Source organism: Carlito syrichta, unplaced genomic scaffold (assembly GCF_000164805.1).
Source record: "Carlito syrichta isolate Samal-C Ts95f unplaced genomic scaffold, Tarsius_syrichta-2.0.1 Scaffold308825, whole genome shotgun sequence".
Taxonomy (NCBI): domain Eukaryota; kingdom Metazoa; phylum Chordata; class Mammalia; order Primates; family Tarsiidae; genus Carlito; species Carlito syrichta.
The window spans coordinates 825,952-839,550 of NW_007252921.1; the positions used below are offsets into that span (position 1 = coordinate 825,952).

The window sequence follows — 13,599 nt, forward strand, 5'->3', positions numbered from 1 at the left end:
ACTGCACTCCAGTCTGGGCGACAGAGTGAGACTCCAACTCAAAAAAATAAAAAAAAGAAAACAAAAATAAAGTATGTCCCATGATTGGGACATACCTATTCATGGAATATAATGCAACTTACCAAGAAATGAATTTGTCTATGTATATTGCATATTGATTTGGAAAGATGTCTATGACATACTGAGTGAATAGAGTTACACAGTGATTTACTCTTATTTTTATAAAGAAAAATAAAAAATTCTATACTCTGCATATGTATATAGAAACATGGAGGAGGTTATAGTGGTTAAGAGCAGAACTACGTGGTGAACCACGTGATTAGAGTAGGAGAAGGCATAGTTCTCCAGAAAGAAGCTGCTGGACAAACACAAGCAGTTGTTCCCCACAGAAATCTTTGAAATTAATGAGAAGGAGCTGGCAATTTTGAAGCAATCTTGATTGTTCTGTTTATATCTATAATTTCAGTTACCTCTGACTTTTGAGGATATTGCCATCTATTTCTCGGAGCAAGAATGGCAGAATCTAGAGACTTGGCAGAAGGAGCTTTATAAGCACGTTATGAGAAGTAATTATGAGACTCTTGTCTCTTTAGGTAAGAAGTGTTCACCTTGTGGGTAAGTTATGGAACTAGATCCTTTAAGTGGTCTCAGTCACTTGATACTCCTGTTTGTCAGGTGTCAAGATTTCTCAGAAATTAAAAGGGTATTTTACCCCCTTTTTTTTGTTAATACTTCTCTAAACAATGTAAGACATTGTTGCATGAGACTATTTGAGAAAACACACAGTGCAAGGTGATTGGGGTGACTAAATGTCTGTGGGGACCTTTAGTCACTACTGACTCTCAGATTGCCATGGTTTTCCACCTATGAGCGCACCCAGCCACATCCATGAAACACCTTGTTTATCTTTAATCTAGGATGTCACTACCTCACAATGTTTACAGTGAAGTCTGAATGTTTCAAAAAAGCTAATGTTATTGTTTCCAGGAATGAGATTTTGAAAGGCTATACAATAGGTTGTTTGAGTAGCTGTCTCTGCCTGGTTATGGCAATAGATGTTCTTTTTGGTCCTTTCACTTATTTTGTCTTTATATTTGGTTTATGTATAAAGCATCTGTTCAGAGAATCATCAAGTCTCCTGCTTCATTCTTTTTTTTTAGAGGCAGGGTCTTGTTCTATCACCCAGGCGGGAGTGCAGTGGAACCATCACAGCTCACCCCCACAGCCTCCAACTCCTGGGCTCAAGTGATTCTCCCACCTCAACCCCCTGAGTAGCTAGGACTACAGGCATGCTTCACCACACCTGGCTAATATTTTTTATTTTTTGTAGAGACAGGATTTCAGTATGTTGCCAAAGCTGGTCTCTAACTCCTGGCCTCAAGTGATCTTACCATATTGGCCTCCCAAAGTGTTGGGATTACAGGTATCAGCTACCACACCTAGCCTCCAGCTTCATTGTTACCCCCATACTCAGTTAACTCCCTAAAGTTAACCACTCTCAACCATTTCTGTTTTAGTTCTCACAGTGGTTTCTTCCAATGTAAATATGTCTACACTAATTCTGTTTCTTGATTTGTTGAGTTTAGACAGCATTAATTAATTACTGTGAAAAATGAGGGATTAGCTAGCTCATTTATGCAATCTCTCTTCTACCTCCTTTTCCCCCTCCTCCCAAATTTTTGACAGTATTTTGTGCCTCTATTTGTTAACTTTATAATTTAAAATAGGCCTGGGCCAGTGGCTCATGCCTGTTACCCCAGCACTTTGGGAGGCTGAGGCAAGAGGATTGCCTGAGCCCAAGAGTTTCAGACCAGCCTGGGCAACATGGTGAAACCTCATTTCTACAGTAATATTAAAAAATTAGCCATGTGTGTGGCACGTGCCTATAGTTACTCAAAAGGTTGAGGCAGAAGAATTGCCTGAGCCCAGGCGATCAAGGCTACAATAGTCATGGTTTTGCCGCTGTACTCCAGCCTGGGTAACAGAGTGAGAGTCTGACTCAAAATAAAATAAAATTAAATAATATATTTAAACTTCAACATTGTATTCTATATAATATATATATAACATATATATATTATGTATAATATATTATATATAATATATTATTATATATAGAATATATTCTCTATTATTATATATAGAATATATTCTATAGAATATGTTTTATTTTATATCTCTTGATTCCTGTAGTATAGAAAGATAAGGTAATTAGCTCTCTAGTACTTCCCTCCTTGTATCTAGCCATTTCATGACAGCTATACCACCATCTTTATATTATAAGGTTTCTAATATTTATCTTCTTTCCTGTTACTGTAGTTACATTTTCCAGACTCTAAACAATCTATGTATTAAGACATTAAGACATGTAATAAGACATTACATTATTTTCATTGTTACTAAAGAACCATTTACAGTACTTCAATCTATAAAGAAAGAAATATAATTGAGCCGGGCTCGGTGGCTCAGCCAGTAATCCCAGCGCTTTGGGAGGCTGAGGTGAGTGAATTGGCTGAGCCTGCAGGTTCGAGACCTGCCTGGGCAACTTGGCGAGACCTCATCTCTACAATAAGTCAAAAATTAGCCAGGTGTGGTAGCGCACGCCTGTAGTTCCAGCTACTTGGAAGGCTGAGGCACAAGGATCGTCGGAGCCCCGCAGGTCGAGGCTGCAGTGGCCAGGAGCAGTCACTGCATTTCAGTCTGGGTGACAGAGTGAGACTCCAACTCAAAAAAAAAAAAAAAAAAAGAAATATAATTGTATGTCATTTTGTGCCACCACAGAAAGAGTGTTCCAAACATCATCATCAAATAGATTCTCTTTTTTCATACTCATCAGTTCAAAATTATGCTGCATTTAAATTTGTTTCACTTTTAGGTGATGACTTTTTTAGGTTTGGATTTTTTGGGGGGTTTTAATTACTTTTTAAAACTCACGCTTTGATTATATCTTTGTAATTATCTGTCTTCCTACTCATACAGTCAGTTACATGGACCTTTCTGCCTTCTGTCAGTTCTCCCCAAATCAGTCTATACATTCAAAGCAATTCCAGTCAAATTCCCGGTAGGGCTTTTCATGGATTTTGATAAGCTAATCCTGAGAACATGAAAGAACCAAGACAGGATAAGAATAACCATGACAATATTTTTTGGCACAAGTTGGACAGTCATTGTCCTATCAGACAGCAAGACTTATTCTGTGGCATCCTATGTTAAAGATAGAAAAGCATCTGTATGTGCTGTATGTTTCAAGATGTGAATAAAGCAGAGTGAGCACTCCTACCCTGCTCATGAAACCGTCAGTACAGCCACTTTGGAGAACAATTTGGAAACATACAGTAAAGTTGAAGACACACTTACCCTGTGATACAGCAACTCACTTTGAGGACTGGCAGTGCTTGTACATGTACTCATGGAAGCATGCCAGTGAGCAGAAGAAAGAGAAGACAGATTGTGATATATTGATATAATCAACTTCAATCGAATGAACCTGAGTGTTTGAAAATGGAGAAATTTTGGAAGTATTAGAAAAGCATGTCGCAATATGGTTTGGTGTGGCTTATATAAAGTTTAAAACCTGCAAGATTTTTAAAATTTAAATGTCTGTATTTAAAAATCAAGACATGCATAGGAGTGATAAACACCAGATTTAGGGCTTGCTTACCTCTGGAGAGTGATATACAAGGGCTTAAACTGAGTAATGTCTCATATTTTTAAAAAACCTGACGTATGTTCCAGCATGGGCTACATAGCAAGACCTTATCTCTAAAAATAAAAATAAAAAAATTAGCTGGGTGCCTGTAGTCCCAGCTACTCGGGAGGCTGAGGAGAGAGGATCACTTGAGCCCAAGAACTCGAGACTGCAGTGAACTGTGATCATGCCACTATGCCACTGTACTCCAGTCTAAGCAACAGTGAGAGGCCCCAACTCAAAAACAAAAAAACCTGAAGTATGTCAGCATGGTAAGATTTGACAAAGTAGATAGCAACCAGGTATTTATATATTTTTCTCCTACATGTACTAGACATATTTTCAATAAATTAAAGCATTGTTTTAAAAAATCCTTTTTGACTGAATTTTTACATCAGCCAATTTGCTTTATTTTTATTTTTTTGAGTTGGAGTCTCACTCTGTCATCCGGGCTGGAGTGCAGTGGCATGCTCATGGCCACTGCATCCTCTACCTGCTGAACTCAGGCGATCCTTCCGCCTCAGCCTTCCGAGTAGCTGGAACTACAGGCACAGGCTACCATGTGTGAATACTTTCTTTTCTTTTCTTTTTTAAAAATTTATTGTAGAGACGAGGTCTTGCCAATTTGTGTAGGCTGGTCTCGAACCCGCTGGCTCACGCAATCCACTTGCCTCAGCCTCCCAAAGTGCTGGGACTACAGGCTGAGCCAAATTTGCTTTCAATTAGAACCCTGGCACCTATCATGTACAGATGGGGGCTGTGAATATACTTTGTTTTTAGTCTATTGAAACAAAGAAAAAAATATAAATAAATAAAATGGAACCCCTAAGATTTGGCTGTTGTTAAGTGACTATTAGGAATATAGAAACATTTTCCAAATTGGTTTTAGACAAAATATAGCATTGTTAGATATATGGGGACCATGACAAAATTGAGCACAATACAACTATCTAACAGGTCCAGATAGATTAGGAAGCACTATTATGATATGTGTAAACCTTAATGTAAACCTATAACCTGTTTTTTGACATCTATTCTCACAATTGTCCTAGAAGTAAATTTTGAGAAATTTAGAAACAATTTAGTGTGCTTTAAATTTAGTGCTCAAGGAAGCCAAAGTATTCTGTCTGATTTCTCTGTACAGATGATAGACTTCCCAAACCAGAACTGATATCCTGGATTGAACAGGGTGCAGAGCCCTTCAGGAATTGGAAAGAATCACAGAAATCAGGAAATATAATTTGCTCCTCTGCTGATTTGCATTTTGATCCAGTTATTAAGGGACAGCTGTTTTGGGGTGAGTATTAAGAAATCAGGGCCCTGACCTTAAGACATCACCTTCAGATTTCCTAGTTTATTTTCTTTGATTTTGTTTTCTTGTTTGGCTGAGCTAAAGCTTGATATCTCTTATATTCTAGGAAAGGGCAATAAACTCTAGTGGTTAGGAGTGTGGGTTCTGGAGCCTAAGCCTGGATCTTGCCTTTTCTGGGTGACCCTGAGCAAGTTATTGAAACTTTCAGTATTTCAGTGCCTTGCAGGGGGCCAGCCCCTGCAAGTTTTGGGGAGTCCCTTGGAAGATGTGGCAGCGTCGGCGAATCTGTAGGGACAGATATTAAAAGAAAGAAAGAGAAAAAGGGGGAGAAAGAAAGAGACTGGACTCTGTCTATTACAGAAGCCAATTCTGTAGTAGGCATAGATATTAAAAGAAATAAAGAGAAAGAAAGAAAGAAAGTGGACAACTGTTCAGTGAAATGAGCAGAAGCCGTTTATTGAAAGTTACAGCAGGTATTTATCCCCAAATTTTACACAGGCAGTCTCACAAGTCTTTTACGTGAACACAAAGCCAGGTGCGGGGGGGGGGCATTCCCCACCCACCAGATGTTTAGGTGTGAGGAGGAACAAACCCCGAGATTATCTCATTGTTCCCTTTGTTAGTTAATGTTTTTTAAAAGCAGTGTACAATCCTTATTAGTCTAATGATGTTCTGATAATTAATAACTTCTAAAGCTCACTCAATACCCATGACGACTAAATTAAACTCTACCACTTATATAATGTTATAGAAGCTCTTAATTATAGCTTAAGCCAATTTTCTAAAGAATGTGGCCCAGTCCAAAGATCACACTGGGCCCTACAGGATGTGGCCCAGTCCAAGGTCCACGGTGGGCCACCTTTTGGAACAATAGACTACAATCTTTTAACAAAATGGCTATTCCAAAGTCTTATATGTTTATCCTAATTTCTATGAAAGTTTTCCAATTCTTAATTCTAATATATAAAGTTGATTAGCAGCAGCAAAGCTTTTAAAACCTAAATGTAAATTGTAAATGTACTAAGGCAAAAACTTTGATAGTAGAAAGCGGAGACGATGAAAATTTTGAAAGTTAACTATACTCTTATTAAACCTAAAAATATTATGATTGATTATGTATGGACTAACATGATTTGTAGCATGACCTATTCTACAATACCTTTTATGAATAAAATAAATTCAATTTTTATAACAGGTAGAAAAAAGACCTTACACTAACTGTAGCTAAAGCCAGCCTAAAAGAATGCAGCCCAGTCCAAAGTACATGCTGGGCTCTCAGGAATGTGGCCCAGCCCAAACTCTGTGCTGGGCCACTCTCGAAAATCATCTTCACCATTGAAAAGCTGTAAACAGCTCTCCCTAAGTATATACTAATTCTATAAATATTCTTTTAAATCTTATAAAGAAGCTTGTACTGTATAAAAGGCTCCCAAATGTGACCTGAATTTGAATTATATCTAATACCTAGGCCGAAACCGCAGTTTATGGGAAACAGGAACAATGGGTTTCTAGAGTCAGCTATGCCTGTCACAGTCACAGAGCCTTCAGCTTAGGCCAGCAGAGTTCCTTTAGGTTGCTTGTGCTGCATGGCAAAAGGGGGAGGAAAATGGGGTCAATGGCTCCCGAACACATCCTAGCGGTCTCGGGGTCCACGGCCCTCCCTGATCCCTAATGCTCAGTGGGCCTCCATGGCCGGCTCCCAACGATGCCTGATCTATAAAATGAAGGTATGAAAGTACCCATGTTATATGCCTAAGTGGGTTAATGTATGTAATGTTAGAATGATCCCTGGCACACAGTAGAGCTCAGTATATGTAAGTTATTCTTTTTTTAAAAAAAAGTTTTAAATATTTTATTTTATTTGCAAGACAGGATCTCACTCTGATACCCAGGCTAGAGTGGAATGGTGTGATGATAGCTTACTGCAGCCTTAGATTTCAGAGCTCAAGTAATCCTCGCACCTCAGCCTCTTGAGTAGCTAGAACTACAGGCATGTGTCATCATGCCTGGCTAATTTTTTATAGGGATGGGAATCTTGTTTTTTTGCTCTTGTTGATCTCGAACTCCTTGCCTTAGCCTCCCAAAGTGCTGGGATTACAGGCATGAGCCACTGTGCCTGGACAAATGAAAGCTTTTCTTAGTAATAGATGGAAAAAGAAGAAAAGCAGACTGATTATCTAGATCTTTGTGACCAAAATGACTTCCTTTCTTTCTAGAAACAGTCATCTGTTTGAATACTTAAACCTTAACTCTCCTCTTTCATTTCTTGTCATGATGAGAGAGTCTGAGATTTGGGGATTCTTGAAAGCCAGTATTGGCCGGGCATGGTGGCTCAGCCTGTAATCCCAGCACTTTGGAAGGCCGAGGCGAGTGGACTGCCTGAGACTGCGAGTTTGAGACCGGCCTGGGCAACTTGGCGAGACCTCGTCTCTACAATAAATCAAAAATTAGCTGGGTGCAGTAGTGCGTGCCTGTAGTTCTGGCTACTCAGAAGGCTGAGGCAGAAGGATCACCGGAGCCCAGCAGGTCGACTCTGGGGTGGCTGTGAGTGTGCCACTGCACTCCAGCCTGGGCAATGGAGTGAGACTCCAACTAAAAAAAAAAAAAAGCCAGTATTAAAAGTATGGGATAAAGAAGTCAAATGTTAGCTCCATTCCATGAAATCTTGTCAAACAGTTTTAGTTTTTAGCTGCTTCTTTCCATATGGTTTTTCTCCATAAATTACTTTACTTTCTACCATCTATTATTAATTCTTCCAAGAAACCTTCTTAAAACATTGGTAGGAATAGGGGCAGGCAGGGAGGACTAGAGCTAAGGCTTACCACTTGGTTGTAAGAACAGGACGACTCATAGTTTACATGTAACTATGGTCTTAGTCAGGCTCTGTTAGCAACTTGTGCCATTGTCAGCTCGTGACTCCAGGTGTGTCTGTTCATCAAAATGGGATAAGTCTGATGTTTCTGAAGTCACACCGTGGTCAACATTTACAGAGCACATGCACTATGCCAGGTACCATGTGTAACACATTTTTGCTCATTTAATCACAATCCAGGGCTTAGACCTTAAGTTGGTCCCCTATATTTTCTTCTTTTCATTATTATTGTAAGATTTGTCTGTTTGGTTTAGTTTTAACGACTCACCAAACTCATTTTGGCCATAAAAGAGAACCACAGTATATGGTTATGTATCTCAGTGGGAACTGGGCTCTCATGCCACCACAGGTCATTGTTACGGTGACAATCTTTAGTCATGCCATACACAGGAATACTGACTAAATTTTTGTTTTCAGTTTCAGGAAGCCAGCAAGCTGTGAATTCAGGACAAACTAAATGCTATCTTCAGTTAGATCTTCTTCAGAGCCAGTATTCCTTTGGACACTTTTTAGGAGAAAGAGAAGATGTTTCCTGTAGGCCTGACCAAGACATCACACTCATGAGTTCACAGAGACACAACACATGGGCTCTGACTCTACCAGTACACAGCTCCAGCGACTCTACCCAAAAAGAAGGAATCCCAAGTCCCAGAAATCTGAGTCTCCCTGATTTGCAGGAAGTCCCTGCCTGGGAGACCACTCAGCACCCTTGCCCTGTCTGTGGGGAAAGCTTTTGGAAGAAGAACCATTTGGTAAAGCACCAGAGGAGCCACTCAAAGGACCCACCATGTAGGACCTGGAAGGAGTTCAATATGCAAACTGAGGGACTACCGCATCGGATGCCTTGGGCCAAAAGGCACTTTCGCTGTCCCGAATGTGGGAAGAACTTCCGCCTGAAGCAGTATCTGCTGAAACATCTGACTGCCCATACAGGGAAGAGCCCATTCCAGTGTTCTGAATGTAAAACGTGCTTCCGACATGAGCAAACTCTTCTCAGCCAGCACCTTGTGCACAAGGGGGAGAAGTCTTCCCAGTTCCCCAAGTGCAACAAGAGCTTTCTCCCAGGGGACAGCAGGCAGGTTCACCAGTACCAGCACAGCGGAGAGAGGCCCACCTCCTGGAGTGAAAGCCTCAGCCCCCTTGCCAGTGTGCATTCAGGGCAGAAACCAGGCTTGTGCCTGGACTGGGAGGGGCGCTGCCACTGGGATGGGGACACAGAGGCGCTGCAGCATGACCATGGCACTGAGAGTCCCTGCTTATGCACAGAGTGTGGCAAGTGCTTTCCTACAAGGACCAGGCTCACCAGCCACCTCAGGGTGCACACGGGAGAAAAGCCTTTCCACTGCCCGCGGTGTGACAAGTGCTTCCACCTGCGTGGCCCACTGGAGGTCCACCAGCGTGTGCACAACAGAGAGAGACTGTTCTGCAGGAAGTGTGGCAAGGGCTTCACCAAACAGTGTAAGCTCACGGAGCACCTTCGAGTCCATAATGGGGAGAAACCTTTCTGGTGTGCCGAGTGCGGCAGGAACTTCCGTCAGAGGGGACAGCTGCTGAGGCACCAGCGGCTGCACACAGATGAGAAGCCCTTCCAATGCACAGAGTGTGAACTGAGCTTCCGCCTGAAGAGCATGTTGAGGGCCCACCAGCTCCGGCACAGCGGAGAGAGGCCATTCTCCTGCAATGAGTGTGGCAGAGGCTTCACCCACCAGTGTAAGCTCCGTGAGCACCTGAGAGTGCACAGTGGAGAGAGGCCCTTCCAGTGCCCAGAGTGTGACAAGAGCTTCCGCCTGAAAGGCATCTTGAAGGCCCACCAGCGCACCCACAGCAAGGAGAGGCCGTTCTCGTGTGGGGAGTGTGGCAAGGGCTTCACCAGGCAATCCAAGCTCACAGAGCACTTCCGCGTGCACAGTGGAGAGAGGCCCTTCCCGTGCCCTGAGTGCAGCAGGAGCTTCCGCCTGAAGGGGCAGCTGCTCAGCCACCAGCGGCTGCACACGGGAGAGAGGCCCTTCGGGTGCCCGGAGTGTGGCAAGAGCTATCGCGTGAAGGCCGACATGAAGGCCCACCAGCTGCTGCACAGCGGGGCAATGCCATTCTCTTGTCAGTGTGGCAAGGGCTTTGCTAAACAGTCTAAACTTGTTGAGCACATCAGGACACACACAGGAGAGAAGCCTTTTCAGTGTCCCAAATGTGACAAGAGTTTCCGCCTGAAGGCCCAGCTGCTCAGCCACCAAGGCCTGCACACAGGGGAGAGACCTTTCCACTGTCCTGAGTGTGGCAAAAACTTCCGGGAACGGGGACACATGCTTAGGCACCAGCGCATACACAGACCTGAGAGGCCCTTTGCCTGTGGTGATTGTGGGAAGGGCTTCATTTATAAGTCTAAACTCGCTGAGCACACCAGAGTGCACACAAAATCCTGTCGTGCTCCAAGTGAGCCTGACATTAAGAAAAGGCTCAGCCAGCTGTTTGCAATGATAGAGGCTGACTGGAGTTGAGGCAGAGCGTGACATCCAAAGCTGTGAGCAGAGCTGATGCTGCCTGGGGTCTGCAGCAGTTGTCTCCAAACCCACTGGTAGACAGATTTTAGGAGCAGGGGCCCTTCTTTGAGCAAGAATGTAACACGTGTGAGCTCAGAATTAGGAATATGAGGAACCACAGATGATTTTCTCTTCTGAAACATTACCAACTGTATTTCCTATCCATGATAAAAAGGTGTTTGTTCTTCCTACCATCTTGGGTGTCATTTTTGTGCAAATGCTAAGCTAGCTCTAAAGTCTCGAATTAATAAAGAAGGAAATGCACCAGTGCCATTCTCAAAACCGAAGGGATGGGAGAGGTTATTTAATGTCAATCCTAAATTTTGTTTCAGAGTATGATCCTAAACTGTGGGTTAAATCCACTGAGTTTTGCTACAGCCCTGATGTGCTATTGGATTTGGTTTGGGTTCATTTATCTTGAAACTGATAACAATGAAAGACATTGAATCTTAGTTTTTCTGTTTATGTGAAAGCTGAAGTTTCTTAACAGTTTCCATTTGATTATACATAGTTCCCCTAAGGAAAAGCTGATGATTTCAGCAAAGTTTGGCTAGTATCAGTTGAAGAAATAAAACTAAAGGTTCTGAAAGGTACAGAACTAAAAAGATTGGAACAGAAGATCTAGGTTTAAAAGTTGTAGAATAAAGATGCTTCTTGAAGCTGAGAGCATAAATGAGATTCCTGAAGAAATATTTAAGCAGATGACTAAAAGCTGAGTTATGACAAAAGTAACCAAGTTAAACAGCTTGATCAGGAAGGCAACAACAGTTTAGTGTGGAGAACTAACTGTTAAACATGGTGAGAAAAGGTGAGGACTACCTCATCACATTAATGAAGTAGTGAAGGTGGTGTGTCCCTGGGGTATGCTCAAGGGACAAAGCTGTAATCCATACAAAGAATTTCTGATTTTCAAAAAGGTTCATTTTTCATGTAAAAGATGACTGCCCTGAAATTATGAGGGATGACGGAAAATGAGATTATTAGTAAACTGTAATAGAAATTACTACAAAACAATGTTTCACAAATGATTGTCTCTGGAACACTAGGCCAAATGTATTCTGTGAGAAAAGAATTACATGGCCTATTGCACAAAGATCCTAATTGTCTACTGCTGCATTCTTAAACATGAATAAATAGGCAAAGACTACCAAACATTTGAAGGAAAACTTTTACATGAAAGAGAACAAAAATGTATCCTGGATAAATCATATAATTTAGGGAGTAAAAGCTACATTTAAAAAACACAAATTATTAGTCAGGCACAGTGGCTCATGCCTGTAATTCCAGCACTTTGGGAGGCCAAAATGGAAGGATTGCTTGAGGCCAGGAGTTTGAGACCAACTAGCAGGCCTTACAAAGGGATCATAAAAATGAGGCAGGCGTGGTAGCTTGCACCGTAGTCCCAGCCACTCAGGAGGCTAAGGCAGAAAGATCGCCTGAACCCAGGAAGTTGAGACTGAGTGAGCCATGATCATGCCACTGCACTCCGGCCTGGGTGGCAGAGTGAGACCCGGACTCAAAAAACAAAACAAACCAAAAAATCCACTAATATTATTCAGGAAAATTGGAGAAGTTGCCATTGTTATAAAACAAGAACATAATTTCAGGAAAAGGAAGTATCTGCAAACAACAAGCTCCAGAACGTAAAAAATATGATAGTTAAAAAAAAAAGAAAACTCTCCCCAAATAGAAGATCCAACGGGTAGAAAATAGACATTTCAAATTCAACATTTCTTTTCTTTTTTTTTGAGTCAGAGTCTCATTCTGTTGCCCAAGCTGGAGCAGTGGCATGCTCCTGGCCACTGCCGCCTCGACCTACTGGGCTCAGGTGATCCTTCCACCTCAGCCTTCCAAGTAGCTGGAACCACACCCGGCTAATTTTTTGATTTATTGTAGAGATGAGGTCTCACCAAGTTGGTCAGGCTGGTCTCAAACCCGTGGGCTCAGGTAATCCTCCTGCCTCTGCCTCCCAAAGTGCTGGGATTATAGGCATGAGGCCACCTTGCCTGGCAAATTCAACATTTCCAAAACTAAACTGACTTTCCTCTCTTAGTCTGTTGCTTCTTTAGCCTTCCCCATCTCCGTGAATGAAGACTTTGTATTCTAGTTTCTCAGGTCAAAAATCTAAGTATTTGACTTCTCTTTTTCTCTCAAAACGCTCACCTAATCCACCAACAGATCCTGACATCTCTACCTTCTACCTTCAAGATGTATCCAGAATCTTACCTCCTCTTACCGTTTCCCTCTAGACTACTTGGTTCAAGTCAATGACATGGACTTCAAAAACTCAACACAGGTTGGGAGATGATGGCTATGGCTCCTTGACCTTTCACACAGTGTTAGGTTTATGAGGTAGGCCAGTGCCCCAGGAATAAAGCAAAGAATTGCAGAGACAAAGCAAAAGAATTTATTACACTTCCCAGGAGAGGGACTGGGAAGGGACCAGCTCTAAAGGAGCAAGTGGTATAGGGTTGGAGGAGAGCATGTGTTTAAGGTTTCTATAAGGGAGCTGGACTAGTGAGAAAAATCTCCTGCATTTTAGTAATGTAGGTCTTGTGCCTTGAGGTCAGGGTGACACATTTTATGACTCTAGGTGGTGGCCTTGCAGTTTGTCACTGGAGGCTGATCCCAGTAGACAGGTAATCAGGTTTCTTTTTAGGACTGAAAGACAAACTGGGAATAGAAAAATAAACAGTACAAAGCAGGCTTGGGGAAGGGAGTTGAGAAAGGGTAAACTGAAGCAAGGTGGGCTGGTGTAGCGGGAATAATGCAAGATTGCAACAGAGGGGAAAGTAGAAGGAAGTACAGTTTATTATTCACTTTTCACGTATGCAAAGAAGGCCAGCACTCAGGTGAGTGTGGCATGGAATGCTGGAAACTAAATGTATTTTATGGGCCTTTAAAGTAAGGGTGGCTTAGACCTGGAGGAGGTCTGGGCCAAAAGGAATGTCCAGAGTATTCTTTGGATTCTATAATACTCATATGAATCTTATATCTTGACATTACCAGGTATCAATGTCTCATGACCTCAGGTGGTGGGCTGGAGGTTGTCCTGGTATGATAACAATATACCAATAAACATGCCTCCTGGTGGTGTACTGGAGGTCAGTCACAGGCAGCCAATAACAGTGTATCGATATAAATGCCTAAAAGATAAATTGTTAGTAAGACTGGACATGCTTAAGAGGTT

General features: G+C 42.1%; 1 protein-coding gene across 1 annotated transcript; it reads left to right on the plus strand.

Moving 5' to 3' along the window:
* The first annotated feature begins 472 nt into the window (after window positions 1–472).
* Window positions 473–10,693, plus strand: ZNF786 (zinc finger protein 786). Its single transcript, XM_008065990.2, has 3 exons — window positions 473–593; window positions 4,833–4,985; window positions 8,296–10,693. Exons 1-3 carry the CDS (start codon window positions 560–562, stop codon window positions 10,365–10,367), a joined length of 2,259 nt encoding a protein of 752 aa, XP_008064181.1. The 5' UTR covers window positions 473–559; the 3' UTR covers window positions 10,368–10,693.
* The last annotated feature ends 2,906 nt before the right edge of the window (window positions 10,694–13,599 follow it).

What these genes read in the sequence shown, in the direction of transcription:
- ZNF786 (XM_008065990.2), top strand. Translation starts at nt 560, where the DNA reads ATGAGAAGTAATTATGAGACTCTTGTCTCTTTAG. An exon ending in TGAGACTCTTGTCTCTTTAG is followed by an intron (nt 594 to 4,832) that starts GTAAGAAGTGTT and finishes TTCTCTGTACAG; the next exon opens with ATGATAGACTTCCCAAACCA. An exon ending in TAAGGGACAGCTGTTTTGGG is followed by an intron (nt 4,986 to 8,295) that starts GTGAGTATTAAG and finishes TTTCAGTTTCAG; the next exon opens with GAAGCCAGCAAGCTGTGAAT.